This window comes from Lates calcarifer, linkage group LG7_2, assembly GCF_001640805.2.
Source record: "Lates calcarifer isolate ASB-BC8 linkage group LG7_2, TLL_Latcal_v3, whole genome shotgun sequence".
NCBI classification, from domain to species: domain Eukaryota; kingdom Metazoa; phylum Chordata; class Actinopteri; family Centropomidae; genus Lates; species Lates calcarifer.
Genome location: NC_066854.1, coordinates 6903040 through 6925377, shown reverse-complemented (window position 1 = coordinate 6925377; position 22338 = coordinate 6903040). Strand labels below are relative to the sequence as shown.

The 22338-nt window shown below is 42.4% G+C and overlaps 3 protein-coding genes across 11 annotated transcripts in view; 2 read left to right on the top strand and 1 right to left on the bottom strand.

The window, feature by feature from the left end:
* The first annotated feature begins 77 nt into the window (after positions 1-77).
* fastkd2 (FAST kinase domains 2) lies at positions 78-6122 on the top strand. The gene is made up of 11 exons (XM_018660917.2): positions 78-1188; positions 1291-1394; positions 1503-1611; positions 1755-1878; positions 2131-2270; positions 2441-2613; positions 2857-3020; positions 3120-3356; positions 3580-3673; positions 5051-5165; positions 5597-6122. The coding sequence occupies exons 1-11, from the start codon at positions 568-570 to the stop codon at positions 5717-5719; spliced, it is 2004 nt and encodes a 667-aa protein (XP_018516433.1). The 5' UTR covers positions 78-567; the 3' UTR covers positions 5720-6122.
* LOC108872968 (T-cell-specific surface glycoprotein CD28) lies at positions 5960-10564 on the bottom strand. Of its 2 annotated transcripts, none has more exons than XM_018660929.2 (4): positions 10026-10564; positions 8799-9094; positions 8572-8702; positions 5960-7229 (listed from the first exon to the last, which is right to left on the bottom strand). In XM_018660929.2, exons 1-4 carry the CDS (start codon positions 10108-10110, stop codon positions 7220-7222), a joined length of 522 nt encoding a protein of 173 aa, XP_018516445.1. In that variant the 5' UTR covers positions 10111-10564; the 3' UTR covers positions 5960-7219. The 2 variants fall into 2 exon arrangements, with proteins under 2 accessions (XP_018516445.1, XP_018516444.1); XM_018660928.2 differs by having other exon boundaries at positions 8804-9094; positions 10026-10556.
* Positions 10565-12304: 1740 nt separating this feature from the next.
* Positions 12305-22338, top strand: part of raph1b (Ras association (RalGDS/AF-6) and pleckstrin homology domains 1b) — a 39464-nt gene continuing 29430 nt past the window's right edge. For 4 of the 8 annotated variants that reach the window (XM_051065955.1, XM_051065954.1, XM_051065953.1 and 1 more), the window contains exon 1: positions 12306-12586. The gene's annotated coding sequence lies outside the window, so the exon portion shown is untranslated. Of the gene's footprint in view, positions 12587-15959; positions 16111-20138; positions 20270-22338 lie in introns of all 8 variants that reach the window. The other 4 variants (XM_051065950.1, XM_051065949.1, XM_051065951.1 and 1 more) reach the window with 4 other exon arrangements.

The following is a 22338-nucleotide window of genomic DNA, read 5'->3' as shown; positions in this document are numbered from 1 at the left end:
TTTATTATACACTTTCCACTCTTAGTTTGAAAGTGAATGGTGTACTATGTTGACAGGGGGAACATATATGGCAGCGCACATAGCACTAGCAAGCATGTTATGAAAACGGCAACTCACTGGACCGGACCGTTTAACTTTCTGCTGTAATGTAGCTTCATTTCTTTTCGCTTAACCGTTTCGTTTCGGCCAAATGTTGCGCGGTGTAGGAAGAGCCATGTGTTATTTGGAGACAGGTGTTTGTATGTTAGAGGGATAAGGTAGGTTTCAGTTAGGTAACCTTAGCTAATGTAAGCTAGCTAGTTTTTATTTCTTGAGGGAGGCAGACTATTGACCTTGCTGACAGCTTAGTCACAGTACATTGTAAACTGTTTGCATATGTTAACCGACTGTACTGCAGAGAAAGTTAAGTGTAAGTAGTCACATAATTATTAATGCTAACTGAGTAATAGTTGCCACTATTTAATTCAATTTCCACAGTTTTGCGGCTTTGGCTCCACATAGGAGCAATGTTGAAATAAATTAGGACACCCGAGTGTTCGAGTGTCACCCTTTTAAATTATAAGAACAATGTCTGTGTGGATGACAGAGGAGGTCATGAGGTGGGCTCTGCGCTTCTGCAGCCGCAGGTCGCAATGGACACAGCGTAGTTTCCTGGTGACAGCTTCAATCAAGGACACTTCTTTCCCCAATCAGTTAACACAAATTTTGGGCACAAGGCAAAGCCAGACATGCCTGGCTAGGAGTTTTGTCAGTTCAGTGAGGTTTTATTCACAAGTTAGGATTCACACTGAGGGTCTGGAAGAGAAGGAGCCTCTCCCTTCTCCCCTGGCAGATCCACCACTGCCAAAGAGCAGACAGAAAACCTCTGCTTTCTGTAAGAACCTGGAGCGCTGTGCCTCCCCGTCAGACGTTTTGGACCTCACCGTTCAGTACGCGGTCACAGTTCGACAGATCAGCCCCTGCCTGAACCACATGTGGTCCACCTGTAAGAGGATGTCAGATGAGCAGCAGCGGTATGAGATGCAGCTGATGTTCGAGCATCCTGCCTTCGACAAGCTGCTGCAAAAGGCCATGAAAGTTGTGGGGCAGATGCCCAACGAGGATGTGACTTACTCTCTCCTGAGCATGGTCAAGCTGGGCGTGCCTCAAAGTAGCCGTGTGGTCCAGACTTTTCTCCGTGCCTGCCAGGTAGGCAGTTAAAGATTGTCGACCAGCAAGCAAAGATGTTTTGTTACTGGCGGTGTTTTTATATTGCTGTTTATTCAAATGTGTTTTACTGTCCACTAACAGGAGAAAATGAATGACATGGATGAGAAGAGTCTGTCCATCTTGGCTGCCTGTCTGGAACACATGGAGAGCTGCCCCAATGTCATTGCACTTAAGGAAGGCATGAGGTACAGCTTGCTAAATAACTCAGACACATTCTAGGCCTTTTTTGTGTTCTAAATAACAGAAGGATTTTTTCAGAGTCATTTACATTCTCTGTTGTGGTTATGTTCTAGGCTGGTAGTTGAGGCCCATCTTCCCAGAATCAAGAAAGTTGTGGCTCTGCAGACCATGATGCGTATGCTGGGGAGGGATGCTCCGCTGCCTCTCAGACAGAAACTACAGGTCGGTTTACAAGTCTTCGTTTTGACTGTATTTGGTATTCATATGTCTGTCAACAAAACTGACCCTTGTTTTTCCTGTAGCTGAATCTATTCCATTTTGACACTGTGTTTTTTTTTGTTTTTTTTTTACACACATTCCTCCAGAGAAAGGCTTTATCGATGTCAGACCAGTTCAGCATTCCCAACACCCAGCACATGATCTCCACTATGGCCACAATGGGCTTCTCCTCCAAACCACTGCTGGATGTTTGTAGTAAGAAGATCATAGGTAAACTCTTTTCCACAAGAGAAAAATTGTTAAATACTTTGAATTATTGTTAGGACTAAACTGGAATGTATGGATTTCATATGGGATATAATATGGTCACAAAGCTGGAAACCAGTTGGACATATTTTGCAGAATTGCCAACACAGAAAATGTTGAAAACTGGGGATATTATCTACTGTGATGCATATGAAAGGGGACTTATATTTCTGAACTGATGTGATATCCCACTTTCCATCTTGTCCTCTCTGGCAGAGAACCTCCATGCAGTCCCTTTCAACAGACTGTATGCAGTGCTGTACTCGTGTAGAGACCTGCGCTACAGAAACTTAGATCTGCTCACTGGAACTTCAGACTATGTTGCATCTATACCAGACTTATGGACCAACAAACAGGTGCTTTGACACACAACAAACTGTCTTTTTGTGACATGTTAAATATGAAGTTTGTCCTCCATAATCAGTTTTATAAACTCAAGATTATAGTATATGATATTCACCTGTCTTAGGTCTGTGGCGGTTAGATTTAATACCCTCACTCTTGGACTTACCTTCTTCCCGTTCAGGTGCTCCTCTTCCTGTCTTTGTTCGAGAGCCTGGCCTTCTGTCCCACGGCTTTAATGGAGGTGTACACAGAGAAGGTGATCACCAGCCCAGAAGCCCTGACGCTGAAAGACCTCCTCTGTATCCTGAAGGTGTACTCCTCTCTTAACTACGATCTGAAGCACCACAGACAACAGTAGGTCACTCGCATGTCTCCATCTCTCAAATTTATCCTGGTAATGATACTTGTTTATTGTCAACTTACTTGAGAGCTACTAACTGTGAAAATATACATTCAAAACCAGGTAATATAATATGTCATTTACCACATTAAAATTATTGTTTAAACTTTTAAGATGAAGACCAGTTCCTAATAGTCACTGGAGATGCCTGATCTCTCTGTTTAATGTCTGTGTTGGGTTTCATTTTGCTGCTCCAGGTTCCTGGATAGTGTCACCAAGGCTCTGGACTCCTATCTGCCCAAGATGTCTGGGTTTAAGCTTTTGAGGTCCGTTTACTACCTGTGTCAACTGGGCCACTTCCCCTCTGCGCCACTAGAGCAGCTCCTGCAGAGTAGTACAATGGAGCAGTTTAACAACACACGTAAGATGCTGAACTCACACACACACAAACACAAATACGCAGTTATTTTTTTCTTTGCACCTGGGTTTTTGAATGTCAGCTTCCTCTGTTTCTCCTCAGCAACAGCGTTTCTTCCGAAGCAGGAGAGAATGTTTCAGATGGTGGACTTGTGCCTCCGCCTTGACCATTCTCCTCTCCCCCGTCCCCTGACTATCCCCCCATCTGTGCTGGGAAACCCCATACCCTGCAGTACGCCAGTCAACCCATGGCTCTCGCAGTGCCTGCAGAGTATACTGGCAGACCAGGCAGACACAAAGCTAGAGGAAATGGTGATGGTGGAGAACTTCTACTTCATAGGTAAAGAGGGTTATATATGAATTTGTGGTCTTTTACTGCCTCTCTCTTGTATTGCTTTAGTAGTAGTGATAGTCAGGCTAATTATTTTGACAGTAAAGTGAGTTCACTGTGTAAACTAAGCATCTGTCAGCTTTACAAAACAGCATCAGAAAACACGTTTGCTTCCATCTAGTCGTGAAACTGTGATGTGAGCAAGCAGCCGTGTTTGTGTGTTGACTCTCAGATGGTGTGATAACCAAACCTCTGCCAAACCAAACCCATGTGCCTGAAGCAAGTACCTGTGAAGAAGAGCTGTCACCAGCAGAGAGCAGTCAAAGGTAAGATGTCAGAATCAGGCTGCATCAGCAGACTCAGTCTTGAACAAAACTGCTGTGGTGTTTTACTTTTTTTTTTACATTTAATGTGCTTATGTCATGTTTGGTGACGTCCAGTGCCGTGACTGCAGGCGGAGAGGATGTTTGGGCTTTTCGTTCTGGTAATGCCTGGCACTGATGCATGCTGTTATCACACACATCAAATATCTGATTCCCGCTGCTGGACATGTAACAAAGTGAATGCAGCATGTCTAGATTTTGAACTAAGACAGTTCTTTAAACAGATCAGTCATCATAAAATAGTGCTTTATCTGCAGCACTGTGCTTGTAGTTGCTGCTATAGAGCTGAAATCCCATTTTTTACTCATTTAAAAGTCTGAGTGAGGAAAATCAATACAACTTTCAACAATCACTTATTTTTTCTGAGCAACATGTTTGTAAAGATCTTAATAGTTGGTTAGAAATTCTGTGTTAAAAAAGAACAGAAACATATACATAAACATGGAAGTCTAGTTAATTAACAACCTTTGTAGGTATGTGGTTATAACTTTGTGGTGTTTGTGCATATGTACCTTTTATCTTCTTAGGTGTCATTTTAGTATGTTGTATTTGTTTCCCTTTATTTATTTTAGTCATTTCATTTTATATACATAGTTTTTTTACTTACTCATTTTATTTGTAAGGCAATATTAAACATAAATGTTACCAGTTGGTGTATATTGTACCAGAGTTGGCTCAAAGCAGTTGGCAGGTCACAATTAAAATGTAAATGCAGCGGCAGAGCAGCAAGAAACAAACCAGACAAACAAGTCAAAACTCAGTTACTCATCTCTCTTTCTCACTCCTGTAGCCTTTTTTTTAAAATCTTTTTTGATAATTGCTCTGTTTTAAATCAGTCATTCAGTGCTTTAACGTAAATGATTTCTACTGAGCCTGCTGACGCACTTTATCCATGCTAATTCAACCAAATGGTTCTGATGATGTACACACTGAAAAATGAGTCAAAATAAAGTTTAGCGAGATGTGTTTGTTGTCAGTGTTGCACAGTGCCTGTTCTGATCTTCTGCCATTACGCATCAAAAATTGAATCAAAGCCAAAAGATTTTAATGAACTAAAATAGAATACAGTGACAGACAAAAAGCTAATGAAAAATCTAAAGCTGTAATAACCTCTCTGAGTAGAGATCTGTAATTAGATGTGTGAAATACAAAGCGCTAAACACAGTTTTGTCTCAGTGAAAATGAAGCCACTATCTACTCTGTCTGTTTCAGACTTTACTTTTATCAAACCAAACCTCCACTTTCACCCTGTCATACCTGTACTTCAATTCAAATTTTGACCTTTTTTCAAGCTGACAAACCCCTTTCTTAATGTCATAGAATTGCAGTAATTTGCCCATCATACTCTGGTTTTTGCTACGGTACATCCAATCCTCGTGGTCAGTTAGCGGTCAAGATTCGCCATCTGAAGCTGTTGGGATATGACCCCGTCCTGGTAAGACTGAGTTTTATTTTGGCTCTGCTTTTAGTAAGGATCCAGAAGTTGTTCTTACTTTACCAAACAACACTTTGACATTTAAAAACATTTCATATTGTAATGTTATTGAGCATCAAAATCCTCATATGTGGAAGGAAGTTAAAATTACAGTTACAAATTTGTGTAACCACAAACCCTTGCTCAGCCACATGTTCCATTCAGATATGAGTGTTAGCATTTTAGTTTCCAAAATGTCTGCTGGGATGAACAATGCACTAATTTCCTCAGAACATCATATAAATAAATACTGTGTGAGAAGCTCACTGACATTTACTGAAATTCTTCTTCAAATGTCAAATTATCCTACGACTAATGGAAGCTGCGTCAGTGTTGAGTTCATCTCAGTGATGGTGAGATTTACTCTACATTGTCCTAATTCTGTTCTGCAGGTGTCGCAGCATGAGCTGCACTCTGTGTCTGAGGAGAAGAGGATGGAGTTCCTCAGGGGACAGATTTTCCCAGAACACCACAGACCAGAGACACAACCTGAAGTGGAGCAACTATGTTCTTGAAGACAGACATCAGTGTTAAATGGATGCAATCCCCATGGACACACATTTATTGTTTTGCAAACCATTAAGAAAAAAATATATAATAATGTATAAAAAATTAATGTGATTCTTGGCTAATTTCCATATTATGGGTCATTTAACCCTCTGTTAGGTTTATTTTATTTAGGTGATTGCAGTGATCCTCTAAAATTATTTTTAATATCAGGTTGCACATATTTTTTGTTGCTAGTTGTAGATTTGAAAAAAAATAAACCTGTACATTTAGTAAGAAAGTAGGACAGTTTGTTTACCACAAGCATGACAAAAACCTTGAATTTTGCTTCTGCAAGATTTAAAAAGCCACACTCTGATGAACACAATATATGTAATTTTTCTTAGGCACCAATAAAGCTTGTATGCAGTCTTTGAATAACTTTTTTGCAACTTCAGCAGAAAAAGTTTCTTTGCTCTCAATTCCCCAGTTTCTAAAAGAGTGTCTGTCTTCAGGAGCAGTGACTGTGGAGGAGGGAAAAAAACTTTTTTTATCATAAAAGACGTTTGTTTTTAATCATCTGTCTCAGAATGGCTCGAAGAGCTAACAGAAACAATATGTTAATCTTGCTGAATGTGTGTGGTAGTAGATGAGTAAAACCATGCAGCTAAATTGAAACCAATAAAACCCGGTGTGCGCTTGCAGTAACTGCACAGAAACTGCAAGGTGAGCAAGGTAAAGGTGGAGTCCCTTTGAAGCAGCCACATCTGCAGAAAAGTGCGAGGAAGGAGGGGGGGAAAGTAGAGGAAGGAAGACAGGAAATGGTGCAGATTGTTATTGTTTGAAGTGTTTGCCTCTCCTTGCCGTAATCTGGTTCTCATCAGTGATGATAACTCTTGTGTCTGTTTTCACAGAAATAAGAGCATGCAAACTGGAAAAAGAAGTGTGATGTGACGTTAATGGTATTTTGACTCTTTACACCGTATTCTATAGAGGCCTCGAACAGCCTGGCTGTTTTACATTATGAGATTTTACATGAGATTGTGGTCTCTGATCCATATGATAACACAGATTTACAAACTGAATTAACCATTTGTGGTTAAAATCCCCTCATTCAGACACCACCTTCTGTTTCGACCACAGAGAGGGCTTCCAGCTAGGGGTGTGTGTGTGAAACAGGAAGCAAGCAAAACCAGAGCTGTTGGGTATGTGTGTTTTTTTTAATTATTATTCTTTTATACAACTGTAAAAGAAACTGCTACTTTCGCTGTGTAGACAAAAAACAACAACTACATTAACGTAAAACTAACTCACACAAAACCTCATTCACAATAATGTCCTGTTCAGAGTAAGCTACTACAAGTACATCCCTTCTGTTTACATCTAAATGAATGGGGATAGCTGTGCAAATGGTCAGACGATGAGATATCAGAAGTGTCGTGGTATAGGATTCTGAACCCCTTTTTTCTTCCTGCGGTCCCTCTGCGCTCTGGGTTTGGTGTTCATGTAGTCACTGGAGTCTGTCTTCCTCAGCTTGACCTGGAAGACATGTTAGGAGCGGCTGAGCAACAGCATCACTGCATGAGTGAACTGGACTGAGGTTCATAATGTATAATGTGCAGTATGATGCGTGTATGTGGGGCCAGGGCTGGAGATATCTGAGGACATACAGGCCACATCCTCTCAATTTTGTGGATTTTTTTGACTATTTGCAGGCCAAGAAAAATTAAGAAAAACATACTCTGAAAAATACAGCAATTTTCCAAAACAGAATTAAATTCCTTGTGGAGGTGAGAAAGCTCTTAAGAGGACTGTTTTTCATCATCTTGAAAAATATGACACACAACTTTTTTAATGAATAAAAACAAACTGATGAATGAGTTACAAGTGGGAAAAATATGAATACAAAGCTTTACAGACGTCTTTCAAGCCTCTAAAATCAGATGTAACAAATGTCAGAATGCTGCTATGGCCCAGAGTGGACCATGATGGTTAAATTCTATATGAGCCAAATGTCACAGATTGCATTGTCAAGATCATTACATTATTTGAAGGGTTATTCATTGTGTTTATACTTAAAATATATATCGATCAATCCTGGAAAAATATAGGGGATAGACTGAGAGAGGAGCCTACGTGTTCATTGTTTGGATACACATTCCAGACATTTGTGCTGACATCAGATGGTCTGCAAATCTCCAACAACAGCTGGATGGCATATGGTCATTTTTGATATAATACATATGGAATATTTGCATGCAGATTTTGTCCATGTTCTTAGAATATAATGGTACAGGACTGGCATCCACTGTGTTGAAGGGAAAGGAAATCACACAATGTACTAATGCATAATTGATTTGCTGTGGGGATGCATGGATTATATAAGTGCCTCAGCAGTATTGGTGCTGTAGACTTGACTTTTTTATTTATCTATATAATGTTATTATCTAATGTTTTTAATATGTGTGACATTGCCTCCCCCCTTTTGTCTATTTTTGTATTTGTTTGATGATGCACTGCGTATAGGACAGTGCTAAACTGCGACCTTGACTTTGATGGGGAATGCGATCACCCCCTGTTTGATTTGCACATGACATTGCCTCCCCCTCTGATACTGCTCGGTCTGCTGGCCTTGTTTGTACATGAGAAAATTTAACAAAGATATTGACCAAAATCATTACATTATATGTGCTTTTATTTTAGCATTATACATCTATTTACATCTATGTCTATACTGAAAGATTCAGTTTGCGTGGATACTTTTTCACACACTAGGAATGCCTGTATCTGTGCCATTTGAATATTGTTTGTGCCTCTGTGTATCCATTTCAAACTCTTACTTTCCCTTGTAGTTTGCAGGTGTGTTTGAGGAATATCTTACCCAGAATCTAAAGGCGATGATGGTGACAGATATGCTGTAGATGCTGAGAAGTACAACCACCAGAATCCAAATCCAGAGAAATGGGTTATCACATTTTTTATGGTTGATTCCAGTACAATTCTTATGGTGTCCTGGAAGAAGCAGATTCACAGTTCAGTGTACGTCACTGCATGCACACAAATGTATAGATGTGCACTTGGTCCCCTGCACCTCTTTGGAATATTTACCTTACCTACATGTATGCGGATCCTCAAATCACTTTGTACTTTTATAGAGGGAGGAGGGAATATGGATCTGCCCTCACATCTGTAGATGCCACTGCTCCTGTGGGTCATTTCATTCAGGGAGAACCTGACCAATGTACAATTTTGTGCATCTTGTTCTTTGTTACATGTCTGGTTGGAAATAATTTCTTCGTCCTTGAGAAGGGTGAAGGTCATGATGTCAGCGGTCATGTTCGGGCAGGGTACATACACAGTTTCTGTGCTGGGTGAGCAGATGGTTATCTGCTTTGTAAACTTCTCTGGAGGGAAAAATGTGGCAATTATTCAGGGTGCAGTTTAATTCTGATTTCTGATTAGGCATCATGAGCTGAGGCTTGCAGAATTATTTGAAACTGAAATGGAAAAACAATGCTCCAAGCAGAAAGCTGGTGCAGCACAGCATTTGTGTTTGTTGTGGCAGTAAACTGAGCCAGGATGCCTGTATCTTTGTAACTAACACCTTTGCAAAGGAAATGGCTTCTTACAGCTTCATCTCACTGCAAAGATTGATTTATTTGCATTTAATTCCCCCTAACTGAAATTCAAGCTTTGAAACTCATTGTTTCACAGCACCCTTCACCCCCACACGGAATTTGCTTGATACCAGTCTAATCACATTTACCTCTTTTAACTTTCCTCACATTTAACATGAAAAACAGAAATTTGCCATGTGAGTGGCATACTTGACTCAGCCAAGCGACTGACTCAAGTATGCTACTCACAAGGCTGTGGTTTAGCGCTGGATGTTATTGCAGGCATATTACTGTAGAAACGAATGCTTTCTGTCATTTATTTTAATAGCAGTTGTCCTTAAGTTACAGAACATGTTATTTGATATTTCCTATAAAAATGTGTCTCAATGCACAAATACATGCATTCACCCAACATTAGGGGGCTGTAAGGGTCATCTAAGGTCAGTAAGTGAGGATATATTTACCGTAAGCTATAGAGGAACACGTTCATGTTCTCCTAAGCCCTAACTTTTTATGTGCCCTAAACGTAAGCACAGCTATCAGTCAGAGATGTCACCACATACGCAGAGTGAAGTCTTTTGGTTTATTAGATAAAAGTTACTGTTCACTTTTAAGTTTGTCACTGCATTTTATTGGCAAATAATAGTCATAATTACTACCTGAGTTAATCACTAAGAGCATATAGAATTTATGTGATGCAGTAAAGTCTACAACTTACCACTGCAGGTGCATGTGCTCTGAGACTGAGCGGCATGAGATGCCATGCAGGCCAGGAGGACCATGAACATCCAGCAAACACTCATCTTGATCTTTTGCACCTTGAGTGTGAACTTGCCTCCAGCACAGTAATGTCCCCGAGGCCTTCCCTCATCACCTAAAACTGGAAGCTCCTCCAGCAAAACTACACACACAAAGCTGCACACACTGTACGCCGCAGAGAGATCTGATCCGTTACTCCGATATCATCAGCCCTGGTTCCATGCATGCATTGTTCTGTGACTGTTATACATCATATCCTCGTTTGGTCTCTTGATTGAAGCACTCCCACGGTGCTGCAGTGACTGAACCTCACACACCCTCTCTTGAGGGAAAACATCCTGTGGCAGTAAACGCCTCCTCATCTAAAGTTTCCGCTCTCTCCCAGAGTTTGTGACCTTTTGATTCCTTAGGTGTTACTGTAAGATTATTGTTATGTGTTCATTTAGACCACAGGGTCATTGGAGTACAGTTCTGTTTCTTTTCCTCTTGGTGTCTTGGCGTATGATTTGCAAGTTTGTGTAATGTCTTATGCTAAATTTGTACAATAAAACAATATGGAATCATTGTGTTTATAATATACACATACTGTCTTGGCGTAAAGAGCTTAAGTGTAGTGTTTTGGAAGCTGTGCAGGGTGCACTTACCTTTTATTACCTGTTTTAAATAATATTTTAATGCCCATGGTTACCTGTGAATATTTGTAAATACCTTAACCAAAATTAAAAAAAAAAAAAAAAAATTGCATGAAAGCACAGAAGTTGGTCATAGTGTTTCCAGTGTATTTTCTGCTGTGTGGCTGTTTGTGTTCAAGCGAGTACGAGAAGATGACAGTTGCAGTCACAGGTGGAGGCAGAGTGAGTGACCGCAAGCGCAACGACCTGGCGTACTATGCGGCAAGGTTTACTGAACACAGTGAGAAGTGCCAAGCAGATATCAGACCAGTTTGAGCTGACATTTGTGTGTGTCATTACCTCGCTAAGAAACAGAGTTTTAGTCAGTGTAGGAGAAGTGAAGAAGAAACTGTGAAACACTATGAATATGAGTCATTGAGAAAAACAGCGGCACAGTTATGCAAACAAGACACTTTGCAGTGATTGTGCTGAGCAGCAATACCAGCTATTAGAGAGGGTTCCTCCCACCTAAAGGGGAGCATACAGGCCATGTCTTGAATCTTTAACATTATCAGTTAGTTTGCAAAAGCCTGAAAGTGCAATAGGTTTCTTGGTCCACTAGATGGCAACAAAGCATTTTGTTTTCATCAGCCTGTTGATAACAGTTCTTGGCTGCTACAAGCCAGGAAAATAGCTGTTCACTACAATCTTATATTAATTGCAACCATGTTTCACTTTGCTTCAGTGACTTTTCTTATTTTATTCAGGCTTTCCTGACCTAGAACAGGGATTAGAGGCCATAGAAGGGTAGAAAACCTTTACTCTGTGTGGCAGCACTTGGTGACAGATTCATTGTGAAGTGGGGATTAAAGCATTTAAAAAATGTTGTCTGTAATTCTAACTCTGAAAATGGATGAGGGGGGATTGATGGGTTAGTAATGCCATGTGTCCATATGGATAACGCGCAATAATCTCCTAATCTGGAACGTGTCCCCTTTGTCTGGCAGTGGTGGCTTTAGGCGAGCATCAGCAAGGACCCATGCAGAGCCCCCCTCCTGTGTGGCTGTGGCTCCTATACTCATCTTATACTGTACTGTGTGACTGTGTGTGTGTGTGTGTGTGTGTGTGTGTGTGTGTGTGTGTGTGTGTGTGTGTGTTTTAAATATATTTGTCCTTCAAAGTATTATTCTTATTCTTATTCTTATTCTTCATTACAGGGAAATGGTGCTGGATGTTGATGCTGCATTCACTTTTCCTCCAAGAATCCTAGTCCATCTAATTTACAATTGTTAAGATAGAAATTGTTCATTCAGGTGATTTTTGAGATGGACCAGTTTACCCTGAAACAACAGTATTTTAAATTCTCTATTCTATTTTAGAAAGTAAGGGGCGCAGAATGATTTTGCATTGAACTGGAGAGGGGATGAGATGGAAACTAAGTGTGTAATTTTAATTTTCATCAGTTCAACAGCAGAAAACTGCTCTAAAATGTGTCACTTGGCCCACTCAGGCAACACTGCAATTCATCTCTCTCCCGGTCATATCCGCACCATAGCTAGGTCATTCCTCTTCTCTGCGATCAACTCTGATATGAGACATTTCCCACAGTCCTTGAAGGCAGCATTGGATTCTGGGCTGGACAGGAAACGACGGAGACGCGCAGCGTGTCTCCTCATCAGCTCCGGGAGAGAAGAATGGGAAAGAGAATAGGTTTGTGTATGTAGACGAGGCAACGTGTGAAAACATGAGGTCAACGGGCAGTTTTTAACTAGGTACCTCTTTTAAAAAACAGATAACTACACATATCACACAAGGAGTTTTCTTCTTTTTTTCCCCGAGGGCAGGAATATCTGCTCCCATTGGAGAACACCGGAGAGGAGAGGACCCTCTTTGTGAATCCCATCTGACTGTAAGTAGGTTTTTCTTTTCTATTCCGACATGTTTTAATCCTCTCGTGCCTGTTTGGCCTTTTTAAAATAAGCAGTCTCACAGACTGAAAATGTCAGTCATATGAATAAATGTCAGTTTATCATGCCACACACACTGGCAGCCCATCCTAGATTTTGTCCTCGGGAAAAGAAACGGAGGAGTACTCAAACTGTATGTTTACCATACTTCTTAAACACAAGGACTACTAGTTAGGTATGTATGAATATATGCTGTTGCTTGTTAGGAAAAGTGTTCAGTGTAGCAGGCTGTTTGAATGATGGGGGTTTGTATGCCCCCCTATGCGGCCATTGAACAATCCCTTTCTTGGGGAGAAAGGGTGTGCAGCGTTTGGGCCGACTGGGAAAAGAGCCGCAGCTTTCATGGGAGTGACATTTAAACATGAGCCTATTGTTATGATATATGTGTTTAGTTTTTGTTGCCAAAGCCGAGCTTTGTGACTCTGCCGTGGCCGGCTGGAGGTATTTTCAACCTCATTTTCCTCCTCTGCATTAAACAGAGGGGATATGTTCAGTCTCCACCCTGTTTAGCGGGAGGAGGCTATCAGCTCCTGGTAATGGCCGATGGTTTTGTCGCGGTAATGTTTATATCTTCCTGGTGGACTCTATGAAACACCCCATTTTATGTCTTTTAAACATGAAATTTGAGTCGTAGTTTATCTTATTGTGGCTAGGTTCAGCTCATAATTAGCTGTTTTCTTCACAACCAGCTCATGAGCACTGGTTTAATTCCCTTTGTTGGATGTCGCCGCTGGCAGCAGATTGGTTAACATGTAGCCAGTTTGACCAGTGGCTGTATCCCCAATTTAATGCTAGCATCCGCCTTAGCTAGCAAAATACAAGTAAGTCTACGCAGTATTTGTAGCTTTACTTGTTCAGAAAACGTCTTAATGAAGCCTTGTGGAAAAGTTAAAGCTCAAACATATATTGTGTTTATACTGTGCTTCTGTTGCTTTTCTGACAGGAATAACTAGAAGTTCCCAAACAACCAAATGATTGCAAATACCTTGAACCAGCTTCTCCACTGAGGTCACGCAATGTTTCTCTCTCTCAGGTTTTAGCCTCAGACTTTGCTGCCATTCAGACATTAACACTGGAAACATAATGACCCTCCATTGACCGTGAGGGTTCAAAGGTCATTTGCAGAAGAGCTGCACACCATGCCACTGTCTGGCTGGCTGCCATGTGGGCCTGGTAAACATTCCCTATGTTTGTGTGTTATTTGCACCATCAAGGCCAGTCCAGGACAGAGTTTTAGCTGTATCTCTTCAATTCAGGGGCAAAAGTAGCAAAACAAACAAAAAGAGGCTGAAAAAGAGCCACTAAAAGAAGCCACTTTGCCCTGCCTTTATTCCCCACAGTGGCATTATAATAGACCGTCTGTGTCCTTAAGGCACGCTTGATTTGCATCCTCAAAGCACTAGACTAGAAGCACATTATTCTGGGCATTGGGACAGTAGCAGTAACAATGTGATCCATTCGCTTACAGTGCAGTTAATGGGTTGAAAATAACTACCGGCCTTCTGGTCGCTCCCCCCTCAGGCAGATGCCTTTAAGCTTGTTTTGTTTTTTGCAGGAGAAAAATAGCAGGAGTTTGGAGTCAGATTACACTTACTGTCTAGTCAGAGATGCAGAAGAGGACGGACAATGTATGATGCCTAAAGCACATCTGAAAAACCCAGCGAATGTTGTTTTTGTTCCTTTGGGCATTGTTATACTTGTGGCTCTGTGTCCTGTGCTGTGTCCCATTAAGAATGTGTTTCTTAAGAACGTAATCATCAGCTGGTTATGTAAAATTGAAGGTTTTGAAAATATTTGCTCTGTTTTTCATGTTAGAGGCAGCGTTTTGTGTTTATTTTAGGCCTGTGGCTGAATTCCAACAGGTAGTTGTAGCAGCAGCACATCATTGAAAACAGTGTTTTGTAAAGGCACTGGTGCAAACACATACAGAACCTCATGTAACAGGATCATACAAGACATTTACTGAGGAGGGTGAATTATCCTGCAGTCATGGATTCAGTTTCTAGCTACACAAGTAAAACATATGTTAGAGCAGAGCGTGTCATTTCACTGCCCCGTTTAAAAGCACATGTAAGGAATTTTTCACTGTCAGTGTTCTTTCTCAAGGCCATTGAAAAGAGAGCCTGGGGACAGAGGGTATATATTTTGGGAGAAGAATCAGCTCAAAATACAGAACCAGAAACATGGTTTTCTCATTCATCTTGCTCTGTCTTGTTTTGCCAAAAGAGGAAGAGAAGAAAAAAACCCTCTGCTTTCCTCCTTCTATCCCTCCACTTCCTTTTATCCTCTTTTGATTTCCTTGGCGATGTAGTTGATTAGATGAGAAAAACAGTTGTCAGAAAAATTTTGGGCTTGAGGAATGATCCCCAGGGACTGTGCGTTAGAGAGGAGAGATTTGAAGGCTATTCTTGATTTGTGTGTGTGTTAGCATCTCCTGCGTGCTGGTCCGTCTGTCTGTCAGCACTTTACTGGCTCTGTTGTGCAAGTTGCAGGGGCCATGTCTGACCTCTACCCATCCACCCATCCAGCCATGTCCATGGGCATAAGGCTTTACCACACAAAAGCTCCAAAGACAAGAAGCTTGGGGGTGGTGGTGGTGGCTGGTGTAAGTTTACCCAGGTTGTGTTACAGCCGCGGGTGCAGGTGGGTAAAGGGAGCGCAAGGGGGGAGGATGGCACTTCAAACGCGGCCTTCAACACACACTGATAGAGAGCTGGAGGGGAGAGTGTAACCTGATATCTCCACACGTATAGGAGGTACCTTGACTTGGGTTTGGGTTCTGGGGGGGACTGGAGGATTAAAAGGCCACCGACTGTAGTGTGGCTCAGCTCGCCAATGCCATGTTACGGGTGTGTTGTGTGCGGGTGAAAACGAGAGAGAAAGTGGCTTATGTGCGATTCTACATGGGTGTGCCCTACCCCACCCCACCCGCTCTTGTCACAGGCACATGGTCCCAGCCTGTATAGGGCCTTGTTCTGGTAACATTTTGCTGACCTTTGGTGACAGCTGCCCCTGCCATTTGGAAACAAAGACAAATGGCTAGCCAGCCTGCCTGTGGCCTCCAGAACCTCTGCTGTTCCATATAGCGAGTTGCTCTTCCTGTTGGCCTTTTCATACATACTTAGAGGTTTGCATCAGTGCCCTCTATGACAGGAAATCACTCTTTTCAGATCAACACTGAGCCCTTTCTTTTGTGATGATTGATTTCTGTTCTTGGACAAGGAGGATGGTTAAGATAAGGCTGTGCAACCTTAAAAATGGCTTTCACTTTTACTCTCATGCCTCAGTTTCTTTGTCGCATTTTCCCATGTGAAGGTGTGCTGAATCGTCCGCTCACGCTGAACCGATCTATGGACAAGCCGAGGCAGCATCCAGTCTCCAGCTGCACCGCTGATCGGAGCAGGCAGAAGGAGGGCACCCTCCTCTCCTTCCAGGGCAATACATGATCTGGGTCCTCGTTCAGCAGGTGCACTCAAGCGAACAGGCGCACACACACACACATGCACCGCTAAATAAAGACAACTGAAGATACAAACAGCAAGGATTGACCTATAATCAGATCTCCGTCCCTTGTTAGTCCTCATATCTGTGCCATTGGGTGAACGTTCTCTCCTGCAGTACTTTGCAGTATCACGGGTGTGTGCATTTTTAGTTACGGGTCAGTCCTGGTGGGATTCACACTCTTAAAGGAAAAGCCCACTTTTAGAGACTATTTCTTTATCGTACATTCATGATTTTGAGTGTGTTCCAGGTGTGATTTCACAATGAAATATTGCAGTATTCGTTTACCCTCCTACATTTCCCAGCTTTCCTTTCAGCGACCACCAGAGAATGGGTCTGCACTTGTTACAGCAGCTGTGAGGCAGAGAGAGTGAGTGAGAGTGTCAGAGTAGAGAAAAAGTGAAAAAGTTGAAACCCTTTTGCTCTCATTGTCTTGTTGTGGCTGTGTTGCATTCTGGCCTATGAGGCTGCTGTCATCAGAGAAACTGATATTTCTCCTTCTTTGATGATGGATTTCTTCCTGTATAATTAGAGGGTAGGCACCTGTAGAAAATTGGAGGTCTAGAAATAAGCTCTTACTCTGAATTAGAAGGACAGACCCAGAAATTGAAAATGATACGCTCTTGTTTTGAAAGGTAGTTTATCTTTACAGATGTCACTCATAGGTGCCACTTCTTCCATGACCTATATGTCTGCATTTTGTCTGATCTGCTATGATACATGTCCAATCTGTTGTATCATTCATTCATTAACTCTCTCTTTTGTTTGCTACCTCTTTTCACTGTACGGTTTGTTTAAGCAGCTTAGGCAGCTATTAATCAGTGTGACTTTGACAATGGCAGGTGGCTGATTCTCACCCCCCATCCTCCCTCCTCCTCTACTGTATTACAGATGGTCTGTTTCATTCACTGATGTCAGAGGTTCTTTGTTAACTTCACAGTGGACAGGACAGGGAATGGGGGAGCGCTGTAAAAATAAGTTCTCCTGTGAAGCATACTGTCGGTCATGTGCTGTCGTGCAGTCAGCATGATCAACACCTGTGACTGCCACAAAGCCTTGAGGCCCTTTGCCGTGTGTTTTTTGTGCTCCTATCTTTAAGTGAAGTTACACACAAGTTGGGTAATCACCCTGAAACTGATCCTAACATCCAAGGTGGGGAAGGTGGAATCTCATCCCAGTGGGAATTCACAACTAGAATTCCAGCAGTCGCATCAGATATCAGTGAGGGGAGGGCAGAGGGTGGAGCAGAGGAGGTGATTTATGATATCGTGTTACTCTCTCTACCCCACCAGTTGGTGTATTCGACAGCAAAAAGTCCACCCTAACAGTCACAGGATGGGTTGATGGATGGTGGCGGGCTGCCTGTGTGGATGGACAGCCTTTTAGAACTGGGGCTGGGGATAATGGGTCTTTGACATGGAGAGAGCACAAAATGCTTAAGGCGAGCAGGAGTGCTTCAGAGAGAGAGCGGGGTTAAGAGCACTCAAAGTGCTAACTCAGAGGAAGTATACATGTGCTGTCTGGCTGCTGCAGCTGCTGTGTAGAAAATATACAGTATTGACTGAGGGTGATGTATATGATCTGTCTGGTGTAAGAGTTACATATGAAAGGAGAAGGTGGATTTATTTCCTACTCTCCTTATTGCTTCCACATGCGCTGTTTTGCATCCTTAATTGAATTAAACTTTGCAGCAGATCATGCCCATGAGTTGCTTTATAGCCTGGGATAAACATAAGCACGACCAGTTCCTGTGTCCTCTCCGTCTGATCAGAGTTCAGCTGGTTCTCATGAAACCATAACAGCAGTTTGCGTGTCCTCGTGTGCTGAGTTAATGGTGTTTGTTTGCCTTTTTTTTTTTTTTTTGCAGTCTCTGGTAACACTTACAGTCACACATAGCTAGGAACTGAGGGAGAGATGCCACGCACACATATACAAACAAATTAAACTGCACTGTTTCCCCTCACCCCACTGAGAAATGCCTGCTTCTTGGACCAAAATGTTTAGAAGACCCCTGTTTAGACGAGTTTATGCTTGTACAGTTGCTTTCTAACCAGTGACCTGCGGGTTACATTCCAGTCAAATCCACTGGGGATTCAGTTTTATATACCGCATGGTATACACTAACAATAGTGGCATTATGAGGCTATCAGGGAAAGTCAAGGATGCAGTTACAGTGATTACAGTGTTCTTTCAAGAGGCTGGCATCGTATTGTGTTGGGGGTGTCGTGTTTGTGTGTGTGGTTACAAAAGCAGTGGCATATGTCTGAATCACTGGAACAAACAAATATCTTGGCACGCATAGAAAATAGACTCCAGACCTGAGTGCGCGCTGGATTTTAAATTGTTGTCCTCTCAGATTGTAGCTCCAGATTGTAGCTACATACATATTTTGAAGGCGAAAACAGGCTCACCCCTACATTATTTAAACATTCCAACAGTTTCTGTGTTCATTTCAAGCCATGAACTAGTAATACATCAGAAAACTGGGGCTGAAATGTCTTGTTTTGCCATTAAATATGTACTCTAGCCTACTTTCCCCCCCTCAGATCTTTAACTACACTCTCACCCATAATCTTGAAAGTTGCCCCAGCTCATGACTGTTAGAAAGTAGCTACACATCCAAGGCGATATTTAAGAATGTGGTGTAACCTCAAGGAAGGGAAAACGAGAGGGGCTGGAAAGCAGCCCGCCCTTGTCGCGTTGCCCACTCACTGCATCCCGAGCCAAGAGCCACAAGGTTCACCGCACATCGCCGTGTCACTGGTGACTCTACAACCGAGCCAGCTGCCAAAAAGACTTGAGGGAAGTGGAGGAACACCTGCGAGGAAGAGGGTGAGAGATGTGAAATAGCGAGGGGGAGAGGACAGGAGAGAGAGGTTTATGAGAACCAATAAAATATTCTTCAATGCAGCTGATGTCATGTGAAACACAGCGGCTTGGAAACACTGAGGTCATTCTTCATTTTCCTCCGCCAGTGTCTGGGAGTCACACTTTTTTTCACAAAACTTGGCCTCGGGCTAGTGCTCTGCATTTTACTGTACAGACTGATGCTGTTGCCAGGATGCTCTGTTTCTCTTTTTACATCAGGGTTCATGCAGGACACTGAAGGAATGTGGGAGTTTCAGTCAGTAACTGCAGTGACCCACAATGCAGAGAGAATCCAAGTGGAAACGGTTGTGCTTGCCGTTGTAGAAGTGGATTGACACATTTTTGCGAGAGAATCCCTTGTCAGTCGCTCAAACCTGCAGGCTTAATCTCACAAAATAGCACTGTGTGTGTGTGTATGTGTGTGCTTTCATGGCTGCCTCTCGCCAAATCTCATTGACTAATACCCCAGCAGCTCTCCAAGTGAGCCTGAGCCTCTTTTGACTGGGTTAAGTTAGTGGCTGAGTAGCTTGCTAATCTCTCTCTGCTCTGCTGATCTTCACTCTCTAGTGAATCCTGATTATTCCGACCCTCGTGCCACACAGGCGACTCAGTGAGTGAATCAGGATCTGCCCCCTGAGTTTGGCACCATGACCGACTTTGAGTCAGCGGGGAGGCTCCCCAGCGTAGTCGGCTTGACCCCTCACCCCTCGCTGCTGTTGAAGAATGAAACAGTGAATGAGAAGTGTGATTTCTGACTTTAAGCTGATGAGCTTTGAGCCAGCTGCGCCAACGCTTGAGATCTGAACACGCTTGTTTCTTTTTCTCTTATATGAAAACAGTTCACAAATGTTTCAACACAAAGGGACATTTTGATCCAACAGGAGAGGAACAGGTCCAAATGTAGGCTTAGCACAAGAGGCATTTGATCATGTAACTTTGTGTGTGTGTGTGTGTGTGTGTGTGTGTGTGTGTGTGTGTGTGTGTGTGTGTGTGTGTTACATTACCCCATAAACCCCATCGGCAGATAGCCAGCCAGTGGGACCTCCATCAGATCCTGCTGGCCATCGTGGGAACATTCCTGACGCAGCATTATTCCATAATTTCCACCATGTGTGGTTTTTCCAGAGCCCAGCACTCTCTGCATGGACCGTGGAGAATCCCACTGAGGAGAGGAGGATCAGCTCCTTGTAATCGCAACCAGACTTCACTGTGCACGAGTGGGAATAGAAGGAGTAGTCTGTAAATGATACTGGAAGGTCAGTTCAATAACACCCTCACGGCAGGTTTAAGCTCACAAAGAGAGCAAGTTGTGTGTTTAGCCTTGGTGCTGAGACTCACTTTCATATTAATGGTTTTGTCATGTGACCAAGAGGCACTTTGGAGTCAGTAGACTTTGAGTGCACTGAATTAAATTAAGCACCCACATGGTAGTTGTGTTAATATTAGTCATGGATGAGTCACTTAAACTGAAAAATCCAGCTGGCAGTTATTTAAGGAAAGCGACCCCAAAGACAGCCATATCACTATCTTATACTGAGGTTGAAAAGGTCACATGGATGTGAAATTGTTATATAGGGACTTTTTGTTTTATACAGCGAGGTGTGAATGTGCAATTGAATTTGTTACCAACTTCGACTGACACTAAAAGCCAGCGATTTCCAGACTTGAAATTTGACATTGACAACTTTTAAAGTGAGTTGTTATCGACCTGCTGGAGAGGCTTAGCAGTCCACTGTGCAAGAATTTGACTTGGTATAAAAGCAACATACTGATCAATACTAATGCAGCTTCCCAGTGAGGATCAGCTTTGTAGTGAACCGTCTGTCAGCTGACTGACAGTTTACCTCAGTGCCCTTACAAGAGCACTCAGGGTCACTCCTGAGGGCTTATCTTGTTCTGAAACCATATTAAGATGCTGTTGGGCGTTTCTGATCAATAAATCCCCCCCAGTCCAGCCATTGTTACACAGATCAGAGGTGAATAAGGAAGTGTATCTGTTCTGTGCCATGAATCAGAGGTCACTGTCAGATTATCACACTGAATGACCTTTGCCTTGCCATATTTCACAGAGCACAACTTAGTAATATATCACATCTCCAGATGCTGTCTTATCATGCAGTGCAGGAATGAGAAGAATGTATCTTTTATCATTAATCTGTAGCCTCTGTTGCGTCAGTATGACGCAGTGTTTGTGCTTTTTTCTGCGGTTAAGAGCAGACTTTCCTCTCTGCTTATAGGTTAGAAACTGTTGCTGCTGGTATGACAATAGCTGTCACGTAAAATAAAGTTTTTTCTGTTTATGTTCAGTGGAAGTAAAATAATAAAAAAAAAAAGGAAAGAAATGGAGGATTGCAGTGTAATCTTCCTAAAATTGGAATTCTTGTGAATGAATAACACCATTGAAAATCAGTATGAGGGGTATATTACCCTCTCTTTGAATGGGTTCGACATGCGTAAGGGGAATAATGTGCACTGATCTGTCCGTTTAATGTGGTGTGTCATCCTACAAAGACCCTGTGTAGCGGCTTGTGTGTCATTTTTGCCTTTCTTTAATGTCTGTTTGGAACAAGCCTCTTATGTGGTCTGTAAAACCCATATTACAGCGTGTCTCTATATATAAGCAGTATATACTGTGTGACTAGTGTATTAGTAAAAAGAACCACAGTTTGGAGATTTCACAGATGTACAGTAGCAACATGCACTGTACAAATATATTGTGCGTTTAGCTCTGCCTGATTCCGGCGTACTCATCGCCGTGCTTCCCCTCCAACAATCCTTCCTTTCTTTTCCTGCTGTGTGACATCACCTCCTGCTCACTCAGTGCACTGCCCTCCTTCCCACTTCCTGGCCCGACAGGAAATGAGCCACCCCAAAGGTTTGCCATTAAGTGGGAGGGGGGAAGTGTCGGTGGACAAGGACACACCTGTGTCCACTACACAGGTCCCTGTGTTTCCCCTTGGTCTGTTGTGGAAGTGGGGCACAAATCTAGGCCACATAAAACTAACTAAAGGCAGTGACACATAGGGCACCTTTTTGGGCAGTTGTGTGTTTTTGTAGTGCCTCAGCATTCAGTCACAAAGGAAGATATTCTCAGGGAATGCTGCTCTACACACCTTAATGCACAGGCTCCATAAACACAGATGTGATGTGCATGTATCTAAGGTTTTATACTTCTCATACCAATACCAGTACTGTGTTGATGCTGCAGAAAAAATCAGCTCTGAATATTCCAAAAAGCAATAATGCCAGTTTTGGCCAGCAGCATTGGTGACAACATTGGCATTGGCGCTGACAACATTTTGACTAGACATCCTTTTTCCATTTT

Coding starts and splice junctions, on each gene's coding strand:
- fastkd2 (XM_018660917.2), top strand. CDS start 568: ATGTCTGTGTGGATGACAGAGGAGGTCATGAGGTGGGCTCTGCGCTTC. Junction 1,189..1,290: donor CTTTTCTCCGTGCCTGCCAG/GTAGGCAGTTAA, acceptor GTCCACTAACAG/GAGAAAATGAATGACATGGA. Junction 3,021..3,119: donor GGAGCAGTTTAACAACACAC/GTAAGATGCTGA, acceptor GTTTCTCCTCAG/CAACAGCGTTTCTTCCGAAG.
- LOC108872968 (XM_018660928.2), bottom strand. CDS start 10,110: ATGAGTGTTTGCTGGATGTTCATGGTCCTCCTGGCCTGCATGGCATCT. Junction 8,703..8,803: donor GAGGATCCGCATACATGTAG/GTAAGGTAAATA, acceptor TGCTTCTTCCAG/GACACCATAAGAATTGTACT. Junction 7,230..8,571: donor TCATCGCCTTTAGATTCTGG/GTAAGATATTCC, acceptor CATGTCTTCCAG/GTCAAGCTGAGGAAGACAGA.